The following is a 19,292-nucleotide window of genomic DNA, read 5'->3' on the forward strand; positions in this document are numbered from 1 at the left end:
TTAAAATCAAGTAAAAAACTGTTCAGCTCCTCAATTTTGTGTTTGAAGCTTGCTCTATAGACACAGCAACAAGGGAGGCTGGACCTTGGCAGGCAGATTGAAACAAGAGCTATTTAACAGTAACCAGTGTTCTTCAAAAGATGTAAAGAGAGCACTCTGAAAGAAGTTCACATTTCTGCAATGCTAGCTTGAACTTAATAGCTTGAACGTGCAGAATAGAGGGTGCAGCCCATACTACATCTCTATGCACAAAGCTCTCTTAGAGAAGTCCCTGAACATGTTGAACTTGTGTATCCAATGTTGGATACTCATATTTACAATTTCTCACAGAATAAAACACCTTGATAAAGGATTCCTATAAGTAAGTGTAAGACACAAAAGACGGGCAGATTGAGGACATATATCTATGGTGATACACTGGAAGAAAACCAGGGCGAGCAGGCACCTGAAGATTATCACAGGAAGTGGTGGAAGTTCTCTGGGCATCTGTACCCAGCACCTAGTGAAGTCAACAGCTGCCTCTCCGTTAGTGTCAGTGGAGGCTGGATAAGGTCCCAGTGTTCCTCTGATCTCTTAAGTATATGTCTCAATGTACTTCATTAAGGTGGGCCTGGGAACTGAACTAAGCATGGAATCACTTCAACATTACTCTGGAATGTGTCCTGTTCCCTTCAACAACGTACCCAACAATGCCTAACTGCCTCTGAATTTAGTTGATTAATTTGTAACAAAAACAAAACCAGAAAGAAACAGAGGGAAAAAAGGTGATGAAAATAAGCAATGTCAGAGAACAATATCTAGCATTTCATAGGTTTAAATGACTTGATTTTTTTCTAATAGAAAGGAGCACCACTTTCTTAAATAAAATCTGTTTTGTACTGTGCGACTATTTCATATTACACTCATAAGCAACAAAATACTGTTTTTTATCTGCTTGGACATTATTTTCTCTATTATTAACTCTATTATTGTGTGCTATTCATTTGACATACCTTGTTCGCAATAGATACCACTAGTTCCTAGAGGGCAGTGACACGTGTAGCCATTAGGCAGTGGCACACAGGTACCTCCTTGCTTGCACAGATGTGGAGGATCATGCTCTGGATCACATACTGTCACAATTTCTGTGCAAAATGCACCTTTCCATCCAGCCAGGCAGTCACAACTATGGTGGTAAGCAAAAGGAAAGAATGCAGCATTATTACCAAAAGGAATCAATGTTTCAGTAACAAAGTAATGAAGATTTTCAAGTCTTGAATTCCTATATTTAATCTTCTGCTCCAGAACAGCTAACAAAAGAACACAGTAACAAAGTTTATTGTTCATCTTTTTTGATATGTTATTTTATTGTGAGAAAATTGTATATAATACAGAACACATTATTTTTAATACTTGAGTTATAGTCTTAATATCCACAAGAAACAATAAAACTTGCAGATTTTTTTTCTGTGTGTTTTGCTCTACAAATAACTCAAGATAGCTCCAGTTGCATAAACTAGGATGATGAGTCAAAGTGCATAGTGTCAAACAGGGTGTAAAATTTCCTTATATCAGTAAACCAGGGATTCAGCCCTGCAGATTCAGACATTTAAATGTGTGAAGATGCACCTGAGAGTGGGTGTCTACATTTGAGTATTTACTCAATGGAGATGAGAGTCTCAATTAATTTACCTAATGAGTTAGGTCAACAAAGGCAAGGCAGATGTGTAGTGCCAACTAAAGCTCCCTGGGGTGTCACATCTGACCTCTGACTACAGTTCCAGAAAGACACTGATCTCTCCCAGGTCTTGTGTCATGCTTATTAATATCATATATATCTCAAATGCTGTAGGGCATCTTAAAATCATACAGGCTAGTATTGGCCATAATATGCCAGCCCAAACTACTGGAGATATTCATCTCCAGAATATGGATATATTTCTTAGGTTTCTCATGGATTGGAACTGAAAGATGCTGAGTAATGGAGGAGATCTGTCAATAAAAGTGCTCTAAGTCTAAAGTGGAGTGGGAAGAAATGAAGACTGGAATAAAATTAATGGTATTTAAACAAAGTACAATGAAATACTGTAAAGGTATCCTATTAAATAAGCTAAGTTATATTTTTTGGATCTAAAACATAATAATTAAATAGAGATATGCCTTTTTTTCTTACAAACTATAAAAGCATGTCCTTTCATTGACAATTAGCTCTATTCTTGCACTGAAATCTGTTTTGAATGAAATCCAACCTGATAATAAAACAGCAGCTTATTTCATGGGGTGTCCTTGTACCGTATGGAGATAGGATTTAATTTTCTGAGACCAGGCTGCAAGTGCTATTTGAAATGCTATAGAAAACTGACAAATCCACATATGCCTCAGAGATATGATAGAAAACTGAAAATGTTCAAAGGTGCATCTGAAGGACAAGTGGTCTACCCAAGGGTACCTAAGGGACAGTACAGGCTTACATTCTGCAAACTCAACCCCACCCATGATGTATTCTGTTCAAAGTACAGAGAAAGCACACTTTTTCTCTCACTTCAGCAATAAGCAATGGCCATAACACTTCATAGGCAATGTTGTTAGAGGTACAAGAACTGCCCTGAAAGTAATGCTTCCTATTTTATTATGTTGGCCCATGACATCAGAGGCAGATGTTGGTGGTATGGCACTTAAGGCTGAACCTTCTCACCAACATCCCATTGCATTTTGTTGCTGTGTGACAGATAGCAGCAGAGGAGCAGTCTGACAAAATGGAGTCTGATACAGAAGCAAAAACATGTGTATTGAACAGAATTTTTCCATGTGGAAAAATCTGCACCCACTGATATTCATTGATGTTTGCTGAACATTGATGGGGACCAAACAGTGGATGTGAGCACAGTGTGGCAGTGAGTGGTGTGTTTCAGCAGTGGCAACAGTGACATGAAGGATAAGACACATTCTGGATTGCCATGCAGACTTTTATGAGCATGGCATGCAGACTCTTGTTCGTTGCCAATGAAAATTCATAGCTAATGGTGGCAGCTATGTTGAAAAATAGTGTTTCGTAGCAGGGAATTATCTCTATCAAATAGTACTATTATGCTCTCTGTATATGTTTTGTTTTCATGGAAATAAATAGGAGACACTACTTTTGCAGAAACATAATTTTCTGTTGCTTATGATTTTGAGCCATAAATGAAATAATGGAGGATACTATTGTTTCTTGAACATAAAATTGCTTATTTTATTATTCAAATATTTCCTCTTAATTTTGTTAAACAATGTAGCTTTGCTCAGATGCTGGCCAGAATGTCAAGTTTAATGCTATATATTACTGCCTGTATTTAAATCAAAGTATTGTCCTGTAGAAACTGAATGCACAGCCTAATGACACTGCACAATTTCTGTCAGAGTAGTGGAAGCAAGACATAAAAATAGCTCAAAATAGTAAGAAAAACTTTTGAGGAAATCTCATTTCAGCACAAAAAATCCATATTTGAACACAAATCAAGGACGATGCTATACTGAGGAACACAGATGATTTAAGAACAAATGGAAATTCCTCTGAGAAAAGCAAGACATTACTGACAGACACTATACATCAGTGAAAGTCATATGACTGCTACATCACACCTTTTTGACAATTTCTAAAATACTATTTCTTTTTCCATTGAATTTTGATTTCTTTATTTATTTTGTGAGAAGTGAAACTGGCCATTACTAGTACATACATGCCTGTATATTGTTTGTGACAACACAGCTGCCCTGAAATATGAGGGCAGGAGCATAATGCAGCACAAGGTCACTACAGAATAAAAACAAGCAAACTATTTCTGCTACCCACCACATCAGTCTGCTCAGGGCCCCATCCCACCCAGCCATGAACACCTCCAGGGATGGGGTGTTGAAATGAAACAAAACTCTTCAATGTTTTTTTTTCCTTTCTAATAAGATAGATTTCTGGGGACTTCTGTCATCAGAAACTAAATTATCATAGCTATTAAGCCCAGAGATCAGTCTATTCTGTAGCCCAGAAACGTTTTTTTTATACTTACTAAACAGTAGAGCCACTTTCCACACACTTCCCACCATTTCTGCATCTTATTAGGCTGCATGGAGAAGCTTTACACTGCCCAACACTGCGACCAGAATTGGGGTGACCTTCTGGAGTCCCTGGTGATTTGAACTTCTGATTCATATTGGTGCGAACTTGCACGTCAAAAAGGCAACCTTAGATGTAGAAAGGAGAAAGAAATGGAGTTTAAAACAGGTACAAGAAGACAAAACAAATCAAACAACAGTACTCTGTAATCTGTCATTGAATGGGTTCCACCAGAATGTCTTCAGTTGATGGATGGGCAGTCATACCATCTCCAGGAGCTGAAGTTATGCTGGCTATTTTCTGCTCAGTACACGGGTGAATGATTATAAGACCCTTCATTAATGGCACGTAAAACAACAGAAGTCATTTCTCAAGGAGCAGACAGAATAATGTCAGAGACTAATGAATGATGTGGGTGTAAACTTGTATTTTCACACACATGCTTTTACAAGAATGCAACTGCATCAGATAAAATAGGTCTTAAAAATGTAGAGCAGAGGACAGTAAATATGTTCAATGTCAAATATATAGGAATCCGGAGAGCACCAACTAACTGCAGGCAGAGAATGTGGACTTGAATTGCTGAAAAGGACCCCTTATGGGGGGGGTGAATGCTTCAGTCCCTGTGACACATAGATCACATGGCACATGACTAAAACATTTTACAGTATGTATATACTTGGATTCAAAAGTTTGATCTACGGTAATGAGTTAAGTAGTGCCAGGGCCTTCTCCTCTGTCCGGTGGGCAAGTGACCTTGCGTAGCCACAACTGTAAGAGTAACTTTTACTACTTCCAGAACAGTATAGCTACAACCAGGCTCGTGAAGGGTCCTTGGATTATGTAGTCCCTAAATACACCTAATAGCATTTTTGTTACAGACCTCCATGTCAGAGGTCATTGCAAGAATTTATTTGTTGAAATGATTGTGTGCAAATTGACTAGATCCATAAGCTGACATTCCTTTAATCTGCTAATACATTGGTATCCTAAGTTAAAAGAGTGAGAACTTCAGAGTGAAGTCCCTTTGAAGAGTCTTTGTTCTTTTTAGTGAATGCATGGGCTAGTGAACCTGAAAAGTCTAACACTCTATCGGCATTTCTGAACCAATATTCTAGGTCTGTGTGCTTATTTATATACTGCAAAGCTGAATATTATGCTACATATTATATTATATACTTTTGGATCAAATTCCAAGTAATTTCTCAAAATGCACCTGGGCAAGTGATGTAGAGCCATATGTAAGGAAGCTTTAAGCATTTCTGGAATGCCATCCCAATCTGCACATTAATATATGCAATTTAAAACTAAAAATCAGATTTTAATCCATTTTACAAGGATTTAAACAGTGCAATAATGTACCTGGAAATACTCATACCTTTCCATACCTGATGTACAACATTTAGCTGAGATTGGTCAAGATCATTAAGAGTAGTAGCTATACAGCAGTGCATGTAAGAAGCTTTCTGTTTAATATTATATTTTAATATATTTTTAATATTATATGGAAAAAGGAAGACCACAACAAATCAAACTTTTTTTTATAAATTCACTTGATATAAGGTATTTCGTAATGCACCGAAATCACTTTAGAAACAAACTTGCACACGGAAGACATAATAAATGCTCAATTATGGGTTTTTCTTCAACTTAGATAACAAACATAGGAACTTTTTCTATTGTTTACTCCATAGTCAAGGACTTCAAATTAATTATTGCCTACAATTTTATTACCAATTATTACCTACCTATTATTACAGAAATTGTGTGAGAATTCTGGAAATAGATCACTTCTTTGTGCCTCACTGTTTATTGAAATAGTTCTGATCTTGTTAAGAACGTTGGAACATTTATCAAGATGTTTGATTTGCAAATGCTTTGACTTGCTATAGTTTTGGGACTTCTCCCTTTGACCATAATATTTTTATGCAAAGAAGTATTAGAGAATAGCAGTCTTCGCACCTTTCACTGGCATGAACATTTGCTGACTCTTAATATATCAGTATAGTAAGACAAATGTGATTTTCACCATCTAAAAAAGTAATGTTTCCAGAATGGCTTGAGAAATCCCAATATACTTTAATGCTCATTGGACCTAACTTTATGTTATAGGCCATCTTCTATGGCAATGTTGTTTGAAGTTATTTACTCGCGACAAAAATTTTTGATCTTGGATTTATAAATATTTGACATGATGACAAAGTATAAGAAATGTAAGGTGCAAACTGTATGACCTGTGGCTTTTTAGTCCCTCAGGGAATAATTCAGTAAGTAGATTTGAAAAACAAATGCTTCTTCTTTAAATACCTAAATACTGAAATATATATTTTAATCTTATAGCTCTGCTTTTCTGTTTCTTTTTTTTTTCCTTCACTTTTGGAAGACTTGCCATTAGATTACCAAAGTAATCTTTGGAAGATATATATTTTTAATATAATCATAACTTAGTTTGAACAAAATGTAGCAAGATAACTATTTTAACATTTTGAACAGCTTTAGAATAGAAAGCTTTCTTAAATTGGATTTTTTCTTATTACACACATTTTGTAGATCTCCTTATACTGTCACATAACTGGTAATTTAAAAACTCACGTTAATCAATTAAAAAAACAAACAACCTAGTTTGATGTTTATTTATTGGTAAGTTTCATATTATATCCCTTTTTACAGCTGTGGTTTTAGGCCACCACTTAACTCAGTAAATCTTAACGTTTCATCTCTTTTATCAGCAGTAGTTAAAGTATGTTCTGTTCTCTTGAGTCTTACTAGAGTGCTAAGAAAAAGCAGCCCAGAGCTCTGTGTAAGCAATGGAAAGCACAGTGAGTACCCAAGAACTGGTGAGGCCATAATGGAAAATTATGACATTTGTGACTATGACTTATTTGACTGTCCCAGCAGAACACTTAGGTCAGTTCTTCAGCATTTATAAATAAAGCATATAGTACACATTAGAGAGGCTTTTGGCAGAGCTTTATGAATTCAACTGATTTTTTCATTTATTTTCTTATTTAAGTGTTGGTCAGTGAGATGCGGATGAAAGACTTTAAGAACAACAATTTGTGCAATCACTATACAAACTTCTGTGGAGGGATCAGCTGATGAATGTGCCTTCTCTCTGACCTGGATTCCCTTTACTCTGCCAGTTCTGGGCCTCTTCTAATGAGACACTGCCAAATATTCTGAATAGTGGAGAAGTTTTCTGTCACAGCCAAGTTTGCAAGGGGAACTCAAAAGAACTTCCTGACTGTGTGTTGAATTCAGTTTGATAAGCATTTCAGTAAGCTGAAATAAGATGCATTAAGACGGTGAACTACAGAGGATATGCTACCTTTGAGATTATAATCTTTTGCCTCATGGCTTCTTAGACCATACTTGGGACTTCCTATCAGTAATTTTTTCACTTGAAAGGTAATTGATAGCTTTCACCCCAGTCAGTTTACAAATCACAGCCCTTCTTTTTTTTGACACCCCACCTACAGTGCTATCTGCCACTGCTGTTAAGAACTTAAGTGGTGTCTGCTACATCTATGGCTGCCCTGACAGAAAAGATTTCCACCTTAGTATTGTCATAGAACTATGGACAAATATGGTCTATTTTTGTCTGCTTTCCCTGTAGCTTATTGTGAACTATCACAAATCTTTAATTTTAACTTATAACTAAATATTTGATGCCATGATGCTCTCCTCACCTGTTCATATCTTGCTTTGTCAGCTCACATATTATAGATTCCTTATCTTCAGATCTTGAATTATAGAATCATAAAATGGTTTTGGTTGGAAGTGACTTTTAAGATCATCTAGTTCCAACACCCTGCTATAGGCATGGACATCTCCTTCTAGACCAGGTTCTCAAAGCCCCATCCAGCTGGGCTTTGAACCCCTCCAGGGTGAGAGCATCCACAATTTTGATGGGCAACATGTTCCAGTGTCTCACCACCCACAGAGCAAATAATTTCTTTCTAATATCCAGTCTAAATATACCCTCTTCCAGTTTAAAGCCATTTCCCCTCATTCTGTTGCTACCTCCCTAGCTTTTCTGTAGGCCTCCTTCAGGTACTGGAAGGGACAATTATCAAACAAATACACTACCTTTTAAGTCATCCTTGAATTTGGACTTTGTGCTCAGATGTGATGAGCTCCTCACTATTTGCCCTGTATTATCATGGTATAAGAACTGGCAAACAAGAATGACCTAAAATTTCTTCTGCCCTTCTAGTCCACTGTCTAGGCTTTTACTTTTACCTTTGGTCTCTATATTCTTCTCATTTTCCTGGTTTCTTCCTTGATAGAGGAGCAATGGCCAAGTGGAATCTCATGAACAGTTTAGCAGGGATTGAAAAGAGTATAATCTTTACCTTGAAAGCCATTCTTAAACCTGGATCCCTTGGGTAGGAGTTCTGGAGTATACTCATGATAGCCCCCTAAATAAAACTGACTGAAGACATTGAGTCCAACCAGCCTCCCAGGAGAAGTGGCGGTTTTATTCTTCTGATCATCCACCTTTCAATGAAACATGCATAATTGTTACAACAAAGGATTTTACTGTGTTTGGGAAATACTAACGAAGAGAACCCTCCAAACTTAGCAGGGAAACATAAAGCAGTCATTTTAATGTTTTAATATGTAGAAATGAAGCAACACATTATCATCTAAATGTGTACCTTTCTAAAATAAAGTATTTCTTACCTTCAGCCAGCCTTTCTGGAGATATCTGCCAAGATGGATGACGTGAATATTGAGTGTAAGGTCAAGTGGTTTGCTAATGATTGTCGCTGTGCCAGAACCTAGATTGTAGCTATATACTACTTTGCCATCACGGAGGCCTAACACCAAAAAATCATCTCCATTTAGACCTGAAAAGACATTATTTCAGGATTCAGTGAATACTGACACATAAAACATTCTCCAAATCCACTGAAAATACACCAGTTTGTGGTGCACTTCCTCCCACTTTTGCCAGGCCCAACTTCACTGCTTCACTCCAGACTCCTTCTTTCTGAGTACCAAAGTGTGCACTGGGGTGGGGGGCAGCCCCGGCTCCTTCTCACAAGGGATGCAAGCCACTGGAAAGCCACAGATCTGAGAACTGAAGAAGGGGACATATACACTAGGAGCAGGAGAAATCCAGAGGACTGTTAGTCTGTGAGAGCTTCAGTGTCAAGTGAGATAGTAGAATAAGGGTGACTTTTGGTATAAATGCTTCATCGGGGTAAGAGGAAGATGTCAGACATCTGTGTGTTAGACAACATCTGGCAATGCTTCACAAGAAGTTAGCCACAATATTAATCCAAATCAAATATGGGAATTAACGTGAGATGAAAGCTGATTCAAGGATTGTGATACACCAACAAAGATGCTGGTTAGATCCTGGGAACGTAGAATGATCATATCCTTGTTTTGGACCTGTGTCAGTGACAAGAGAGGATACTGCAAGAGAATGCTAAGAGGAAGGGGATGAAATGGAGCAACGGGAAAACAGAATGTTAAAAATCCTTTCTTATAGCAAGATGGAGGCTGTGGAAAATCTCAGACTCCTTACAGAGATAGTATTATTCCTTAACATTTGATAAAAGTAAATTGTTGGAACAGCAGCATTTCCTTTCAGTGAAATAAATAAAGTTCCCTTGGTAAGAAATACTGCTTTCTGGTAATGAGAATGGGAGTTATTCAATCTCCTATCCATTTCAACTTAGAGGAAAATTAATAAAACCACTGTCTCTGTCTTGCTGGCAGCTGGTGTGCTGCTGCCCACACCTGTGTGACACAGAGCTGGGGAGATGTGTTGCTATTGGCTGATGGTGTTCATGAAAAAAAAATTTGATGCTGATGGTAATAAGCCAAGTTTCCACCTGACAGCTGCATAATAATTTCAGAATGTAGCATTCTGGCTAATAAAAATGACACCATGGAAGACCGACTAAGAATTTTTTTTTAAGTTCAGCTAAGCCATATATGGCTGCAAAAACAGTACTGCACTATAACTCTGACACTAAAGGGTACAAATCGCAGGCAAACCTTTCTGAAACACATTTTGGTGCAAAGAAATAGTTATTTGGATCTTCATTATATACATTCAAACAATTGTTTTGCATTCTGTTTTGATTGTTGCAGCTGAAAAGAGAAACAGGTTACTTTTCCCCATTTATATTTTTATTTTATATTTGATTTTTTTTTTCTAAACTGAGCAAAGATTGTTGTTTTTATTTGGCTTTTATTTGGTTGCTTCCTACAATTTTTGTACCAACAGTTTAAAATTCTGCTTCCAAGGTTGCTGAAATGTTCATAAATGCTGTGGTTGGTTTCTGTCGTTGAAAGTCCTAAGCATTTGCTTCATTTATTTTATGTGAGAGCTATTAATTATTTATTATTTATTACCCTCACCACTGTGAGGATGGTGAGACACCGGAACAAGCTGCCCAGAGAGATTGTGGATGTCCCCACCCTGGAGGCATTCATGGCCAGGATGGATGGGGCTTTGAGCAACCTGGTCTAGGGGCAGGTTTCCCTGCCTATAGCAGGGAGGTTGGAACTAGATGATTTTAAAGGTCTCTTCCAACCCAAACCATCCCATGATTCTATTACTATTATTAAAATTTAGTGATGGGAACACTGATGTCTGCAAACTGCTTTCTGAATGACCAGATGAATGTGATTTTTGGCAGTAACAACTTCATGCACAATTTCTAATTGACTAGGTGAAAAAGACAGACAAAATTTTCTCCATCTACAATCCCATGTCACAGCCCTAAATGCAAAAGCCAGCTTGTATTGTAATTCACAAGCAAGTATGGTAAAAATAAGTGAAACCTTTCCTATGATCTATAAATGATAAATAGTTTCCACTCTGAGTGCTGTGTGTTTGCAGTAAGATTTCATTAATTTTTTTTTCTCAGCATTAATCAGTATTGTGGGTCCCATCTTGTCAGTAATGCTAAAATGGTGAAGACACACGTCATCATATTTTACCTCATTCAGTGCTGATGCTATGTGAGCCTACTACAGAGGGTTCCTGTGCAAATATATGTAAAGCATTGTTAAAATCTCAGTGCAGAGTACTTGTAAGACATTTATGAAATATACTTCTGAGCTGTGTTATTCAGACTGAGTGGAATATTTTGCTATATAGTTACAGCTCTATTGGGTTAACTTGCACTGAGTGATGTCAGGGTTAAGGTCTAGTATTTTATGTAAAGAACACAGAAGCCAATCCTGGTTGCCCCAGGACTGTATGTCAGTCCTGTGGACCATGGAAGTGCAGCCTTTGTGATAGCAGCAGCAATTCATGGTTGTTTCTGTGGCAAGCTGTTTGAGGGCACAAGAAGAAGAAAAGACAGAATGGCTGTGACATTCTGGATAGTTGAACTGACTTTCCATTAAAGTAAGCATTGGTGTAAGAAGATTTGAGGCAGCATCTTCCAAAACTGGCCGCCAAATAAATGTAATTAATCATGAAAATTATGCTGATAACTGAAAAACATTTTTAATATTGTAGTTATCATATATTTTATTCAGACACCTGCTACCTCAAGCATCAGATAACTTGTTTATGGTGTTTAATGTGGTTATACTTCTTTTTATGGAAAAAAAAAACCCAAACATTTCTGTGATCTTACTGTGTGTTTACACAACAAAAAGTACTGAGGAGATGAATTCCTTCCTAAAGACATTATATCATCCTGCTTATATGTGGAATGTTTTCAAGTCTGTAATATGTAATAATATAAAAGCTTACCTTGGCCCTTCTGTCCAGTGAAAAATATCAAGTTGTCTTGTAAAGCTGAATGGTGGTTTAACAACTGAAATTTTAAGTGGAATTCATAGTAGAAGGTGATATTTGGGATTGTAGAATAAGCCAGGAATGAAGTGTATCCAAAGGCATCTGTGCCACTGAAACTATGCTGGGTAATATTAATAGCTGCATTAAATATAAAAACAAGAATCAGTGTTAGGGCAAATTCTTTAACATTTGTATATGAAATTTGCATTTAATAGTTCATTTTAGAACTTAAAAACAAGTAAATGACACACAGAGAAATTGTTATTCTGCATTCTTCTACACATGCGCACACATTATTTGTCTTTTATAATTTTATAAACAAACTTCCTTTACAACGTAATTATTGGCAACTACTGCCATCTCCTGGTCTCGATATAGCATTGTTCTAAATAAAAGTGCAATATTTACTCAGAGCTCTGACAGACAAAAGAAAACTCACAAATAAATTCTCCTGCTAAAAGTAAAGCCATTTTTAATGCACCTCCAAGTGAAAGTGAGCAGGGATGTGCTGAAGAGGTTAAAAACATGCCATGAAATGATGAACTTGCAGCCCAATAAATAGGACCTACATGAATTATATTGTTCCACATTACTTGCTGTATTGCTGTGTCATTCGAATTAGTGGCTGGACTAGAAGATCTTAGTGGTCTTTTCCAAAATTAATGATCCTGTGATTCCATATATTGCTTGGATATCCAGGAATCGAGTTTATAAAAATGTCTGATTTACAGAACTGACAACTTATTTAACTTTTTAAAAGTTATTATTTAAGTTCAATTTAATAAAAAAATTACTTTCTGTTGGGCATTAACCAAGCAAAGAACATAACTTGCGAAAATAGCTTTGCTAGCTCTCTCTTCCTCAAACTCAGTGAAGGTTACAAATTCATTCAAACAGAATGGTGATGCAAAAGTTTGTACTTTTTACTGAGGAAAAATGGTGGGATTAAAAAGCAGGCAAAATTGCAAATAATATAGTCTCTACACACAATTATACTGGTAAACTGTCGATAGAACTGTGATTCACACAGCCACATGCCCACAGGCACCTCCTGCAGGAGCCAAGTATCCATGCTGGTGTTATTTCCTGTAGTCAGTGCTCAGAGCAAAGATAACATCTTGCTCATATTGCGAGACAGGCTTAGGGATAAACAAGATGAAAAGAAAGAATAGCTGAGCAAAGTTCAATCATGAAGAACTGAGTGTGGGGCTAGATTTAAGGGATTCAAGGACATATATGCAATGATCTACACAGCAACTGTGGCTGGATCCAGCTTTACCAGTGATGGATGTCAGTAGGAGGGACTGGGGAGGAACACAAAGCTGCACCATGTGCAAAACAGATTGGGAAGTGCTAGTCAAGGATACCTTTAAACACCTGGTGTGAAATAATTGGAAGAAACAGTCAATTGTAATTGTGCAAATTATAACACCATCTTTAGTCTGAAGAATATATTTTAAAATTTGCAACCCTGGAAATTTGCCATATTGACACTGAACACATTATTATATGAATCTGACAAAAGGTGCAGACATAAGCCTCTGAAAAACCCTTCAAGACACAACTTCAGGTCTGCAGCAATACAGTGTGTACTGTTCCATTTATTAAGCACTGCTTCAGATGTGGCACATGCCTTATTCTGTGACAGGAAGCCAGGACATTTCCAAATGAAGTGGTTGTTTTCTCCTAATTACAAGAAAACTGGCCAAGAGTTTGTTCCTCAAGCCTGGCTGAATGTAACCTCAGGTCTTAGACCTTTATGAGTAATGTGGATTACAGGAGAAACACAACAACTTCCATATTTAAATTTGGTGTTGGCTGCAGTCCACTACCATTCCCTCAGACTTCTTCAACATGCCTGAGGAAGGCTCAAATTCTGCACCTGCTTTACCTTCTCAGCTAACTTTGACAGGCAGACAGCTCCTTTAATGAGAAGCCTTTTCTCTCTTTCTTTCTTTTTCATTCTTTCTCTGTTCCTTTTCCTTTCCTTTTTTCTTCCTTTTTCTTTTCTCTTCCTTCCTTTTTCTTTTTTCTTTTTTCTTTTCTCTTCCTTCCTTTTTCTTTTTTCTTTTTATTTTGATTTATTAAAGGAAAGACACATGTAGATCATTAGCCTTCCAGTTAGAAGCAATCTGTACAAGTAGAACATTGGTGGTAGTCATCTGACCACTGGAGGGCACCTGATGTAGGTGTTTATATAAGAGCTGACTATCCTATGTTATATATTACAGCACTGGAAATATAAAGAACATTTATAATACAGTTTTCTTCATCTAAAACATGTCACTTATGAAGGACAGGTGAACAGTATTTTAAAATGCATATTTGACCCCACCAAATACAAAAGCAGTCTTGGGTGGTAAGACAGAGAACTATAGATTTCTAAAATTATGCGGGACAAAGCCTACCTTGTGTGTATCCTCAACAACCTACTGATCTGCACGTCCTTTGTTTCTTTTCTCTATTGCCATAAAAACGGAATAATTTAGAAATTCTGAAATAATTATCTGTGAAATAAAGAAAACACTTCTTTTTTCTTCTTTCCTGCTCTTAAAGAGTGGAAATTGTAGGACACCCAGAAACGTAATTAATTGTTCAGAGTTACAAAGTCTGATATGGACTGAGGAATTGAGTACTGAAGTCTCAACTTCAGTCTAGAGCAGTCACTAAGCGTTCCTGGCAAACTGAGCTTTTCATTTTCATACTCCTGAGTGTCTGAGCACAACTCCTTTCAAAATTCCCGACAAGGTGCAATTTTCTTAATTTCCATCTTTGACTGCATCAGCATCTACATTCAACCCTTTATAGTCTTTTTGTCCAGTTCTGAGTCTAAGCATGCATTTTGCTGGGGTTCTGACGTACTTTCTGTAACATATCCAGCACTGTAGGTGCTTGACAATACCCATGTTGTCCTGTAGTTTCAGGATATGGTAACAAGACACCACTGACCAGTTGCTTTTGGGATAAATGATTCAACTCAGAATAACAGCAGAGTAACAAATAAAATTCAGTAGAACAATTGCCCAGGTTAAACTGAAAGTAAATCCAGTAATTTGCTAATATGGGAATAAATTTAGTTTCTGGGCATGCAGATGTACTTAACACTGGTTAGCAAGAAGGCCAGCAGGAAACAGGGCATGGCTTCTCTCCAAATGAGGAACTCATATCCACTGAGAGGTTTGGGGAGTTTCAAATTCCCTGTTTGGACTATGTTATTGCTGACTTGTGGGAGTGCCACCTGCACTTGCCAACCAGCTATCACACCCCAACCACCCTTCTTCCCCCTGGGTTAACTCTCTCTTGTGTGTGCACAGTGCTCAAATGTTACCTGAAATGGTGCTTAACCACTGTGTGGGATGATACTTAGGTAAAGTAGGGTCACCAAATGCAAGAATATCACACAAAGCAACAGTAGCCTCACAGGCATATTTAATTCTTCACGGTTTTATCCACAGTGTTGAAGGAGTTTCTGACACCTACTAAAAGTGAGATGCAGCATCTAATTAACCAGCCTATCTTTAGCAGGCAGGTACATGCAGCAAGTGTTCCTAAACCGTCCTCCCTACAGCCATCTGTGGGGAGCAAAATGTATTCAGATATGATAATTAATCCCAAGTCAAAAGCTTACATTTCTTGCTGATCTAATCTATCTAAATTGTCAGGTGATATTTCTTCCATATTTTGTCTGTTTCTGGATTTTTAAAATTGATTTTATACCACATTTCAAAACATGACTCTTCCCTATGCTAAGTATTATTTATCATCAGGACCAATAACAGGAAAAAATGAAAGGTTACAGTAAATGTGTATCATTGTAAAATGTTTGGCCTTAGAGATATCTTTCATGCAATGACCTTCATTAGTCTGAAATTAAATTTGATAGTTCGTCACACTCTTACATATTTTAACTTCAAAGTGACAAAAAAAAGAAAAAAGAAAGAAAATCGTCAATAAATCAACTTTGAAAAATACAGTGATTACTCCATCTTTTCCTTCTACTCTCCGTCTTTTCAGTACAAATCCAGAGCTGACAAAGTAGAATACTGTATAATCTTTCCTCTTTTCCTTGAGAAACAGTCCTTCAAATAGTTATTCATAAAATACTTAGAGGCAAAGAATGATCAGAGGGCATAACTGACCACATTCATTGGGTTCCACTGTTATTTTCCCTTTTCTGCCTAGGCACCACTCAAGTCAGATTCCCACATCTTTGCTCTTAAAGTCATAGAGCTGTGTCCCAATGGCTATGCTTATGAGCCATGTAAAACTAAACTCCAAATTAACTGTGCCTGACAGAATGGTTGAAGCCTTTTATCAACTTTTTGACCTTGATCTTATCCTATGTGTCTGTCAGTCCTACATCTTTTACCATTCTCCTCTTCTACATTTCCACTACTGAACAGGTAATAAAGTACCTGTAATAAGGTATGGTATGTACAAACAAACAATGACAACTTATCCCATTATATATATATACATATAGGTATATAATATATCTGTATATATTAATGTGGTTGGCTACCTACTTCCCTAGGACTTTACATCCTAACATATATGAATATAAAAATGGGAGATAAAAAAAAAAAACAACCCTGCAACACTTATAGTTTGACAAAAAAATCTTAGCAAAGAATAGAGAATAAAGTGACAAGAAAGAGAATAATGGTTTCATTATCTTTGAATTTTCTGTTGTAAGTTAAAATAAATGCTTCTTTCAGCATTCATTGCCAATACATCTTGGAGCACAGTTTTACAATTGTTGTAAAAAACAAGACAAATCAATAGGCTAAGAAGAGGTGAAGACTTTAGGCTATATAATTACAATTAGATAACCCAATTCTTTATGTTAAAATTGACTAACAGTGAGCAGTTATCAGCTCAGTGCCTGACTCCAAGATGAGCAGCCATATACATCTGGGATGAGTACTAATCAATTCTCCTAAATACTAACTCACATATTTGAAAAGGGAGTATTGAAAAGGGAATGGAAATTGCTGGCAAGCATATTTTCCAGTCTTCCGATCTATATAAAGATCCTCATAAAAGTGTCTTTTGTCATCACAAAATTCTGCAGCACTATTCCTCTTACTGCTTTCTGGTACAGCTTTCAATAAACCAGAGCTTACTCTTGAGCACAGAAATGTGGATGAACAGAGTGAAAAATATTTCCTTCTCTGAGTTTACAAAAAATACTTTAAAATCAGATCCTCTTCTTACTCATTATGGAGGCAGCAAGAGTAGATGCTCAAGTGACAACATATGCTACTGATGGAAGTGACTGGCTTAAGAAAGCAAATGCATTTCTACAATTTATTGTATATTCACAGATTTAAGTATCAATTTGCTCGCACAGGGCTCTGGCAGAAACTTCTCTCTATGCACTCCAGAACATTACAAAGCATTAGAAAAGGGATTGCTGGCTGAAAGGTGAAGGAAGAACTTCCTGCTACAATTCCCCTGTCCTTTGTGCAGAAGGTTGAGGAGGATGGGAGCTATCCAGACACCAACAGTGAAAATGAGAGTGAAGGCCAGCTGTACAGGCAAGCAATTGATACCAGCATAATTTGGAGAAGAGATGTGAGATGAGGGAGATAAACTTCTGTTTAGTTGACATGTTTTGCTAATTCTACATAAAAGCTGCTTTCTTTAACAGTCAGCACACTTTCCTCACCAGAAACTGTGGGAAGTGTAAGGAGAAAAAGTTAAGGGGGGGTTGAACTGCAAGGAAGGTGCTGTGCCAACTGGATGGAGCTCAAGGGCATAGTGGAAGACGTGTGATGTCTGGAAAGCAACTACAGGAGGAGTCTACATAATAGCTAATTCAGATGTATACTTCCCTCCAAAGAAGAAGTTCTGATATTTTATGTGTCTTGTGCAGTCAGTTGTACAGTTATGTGGAATCCTTATAGAGCCCATGGGCCCTGTTAACTTAGCTTATTTCTGTAATCATATGGACTAGTAACTTTTACTTCTAAGTGGAAGATGAGATTTGACATAGTAAAACTGATTTCTCTGCTCAGTGATGAAAGTACAGATCTGCAAGACTGCTATTGCAGCAGTTACATTGAGTGTGTGCGTTTGTGTGAGTTTGCATATGTTTGTTTTTTTACAATATTTATGACATGCCTCACTTTGGAGGGAGAGGAAGAAAGAAATTAAAGCTTGGATAAATGCAAATGACTCAGAAAATAAATGCCCTTGGGTAGGAAGAAATGCAAGTCTGATCAGCATTCCCCAAAGTCTCCTATCACTAACCAGAAGACTCATGATGTGGTTTGATTTCTTTTTTTTTTTTTATCTGAGGAAATTCCCCTTGGGCATCTACTGTCACCGAGCTGCACAATTTAGTCTGCGGACCTGAACACTCTGAAGGTGACATTGTGTGACAAACATAGCTGCAGAGAATACTTCACTTGCAGGCTGATTTTCACACCACAGAGTTTGGAGCAAGTGACTACTCCCACTTCGGCACTTTGAAATGAATTTTATACATGGGGGAATACATCCTATACATTCTGGACCCTTCGGACTGGCAAAGATTAATGTAAATGTTGCTCAGAAATGTGTTTCAATGGACTTTTTTACAGGTTGCTGTGAATGCATGCTGGGGACAGCCCTCTTTGGTGTGTGTTCTTATGAAATGCAGTGCCACAGTTAGGATTCTATTTTATCTTGTCATATCATTACCTTCACACAGTGGAACTAAAATAAACACAGTGTCTTGGTCTAAAAGACCGCAGTTTACACAATTACTCATCTTTGCAATGCACATTCCTTTGAAATGCTTTTCTTTCTTTTAAATTTACCTGAGCTTACAAAGTGCTTGCCCTTTACTCTTGAAGCATAACAAAATATTCTCCATATTACAAACAGCAGCTTCCCAGAAAGGCCCAATTTACTGTGTAATACATAATTATCCACAACAAAGGTTGAGAACTACAGGTGTTTATATTCATTCCTGGTTAATAAACCATTTGTACTTCATGTTTTTCATAAACTTTTTTTTTAGTTATAATTCTTCAAGATATGGGTGTGTTTGAGCTTACACATCACCTTCGGGTGGAGGAAGCACTATAGTTTTTCATTTAAAATTGAGATCTTATGAAATGATAAATCTCTCCACATGGCAAGCAATTCCTGTCCTAACCTAAGCCTCACATGTCTCCATAGTGAGTTGTTGATGTATCTTACTGACCAACTTTTAAAAATAGACAAAATAAATATCTAGGGGGTAATTTAAGAGTCACTGTGCAGAAAAAAACAACCTCATAGCACTGTTGAAGAATATGTGTTCATCTGGCCTGAAATGGTGCCATTTGTAAACATTTTCACCATTGTAGTCCTAACCACTGGAGGAGGGGCTACAGGCACTTTCATTTATAATCCACAGAAAACACAGTACAAGAAAGTACAATTTAGTAAATTAAATGTGAAAGAAAATTTATC

The 19,292-nt window shown here is 37.1% G+C and overlaps 1 protein-coding gene across 1 annotated transcript in view; it reads right to left on the minus strand.

Moving 5' to 3' along the window:
* The window catches only part of EYS (eyes shut homolog), a 718,119-nt gene that overhangs the window by 19,972 nt on the left and 678,855 nt on the right, over positions 1 to 19,292 (minus strand). Inside the window, exons 42-46 of the mRNA XM_065730862.1 lie at positions 11,802 to 11,984; positions 8,756 to 8,922; positions 8,425 to 8,569; positions 4,023 to 4,197; positions 993 to 1,165 (exon numbers count right to left, since the gene is read on the minus strand). Coding sequence (XP_065586934.1) covers positions 993 to 1,165; positions 4,023 to 4,197; positions 8,425 to 8,569; positions 8,756 to 8,922; positions 11,802 to 11,984 — 843 coding nt within the window. The remainder of the gene's footprint in view (positions 1 to 992; positions 1,166 to 4,022; positions 4,198 to 8,424; positions 8,570 to 8,755; positions 8,923 to 11,801; positions 11,985 to 19,292) is intronic.

Source organism: Cyrtonyx montezumae, unplaced genomic scaffold (genome assembly GCF_038088225.1).
Source record: "Cyrtonyx montezumae isolate F1298 unplaced genomic scaffold, pur_monq_1.0 scaffold_13, whole genome shotgun sequence".
Classification (NCBI taxonomy): Eukaryota; Metazoa; Chordata; class Aves; order Galliformes; family Odontophoridae; genus Cyrtonyx; species Cyrtonyx montezumae.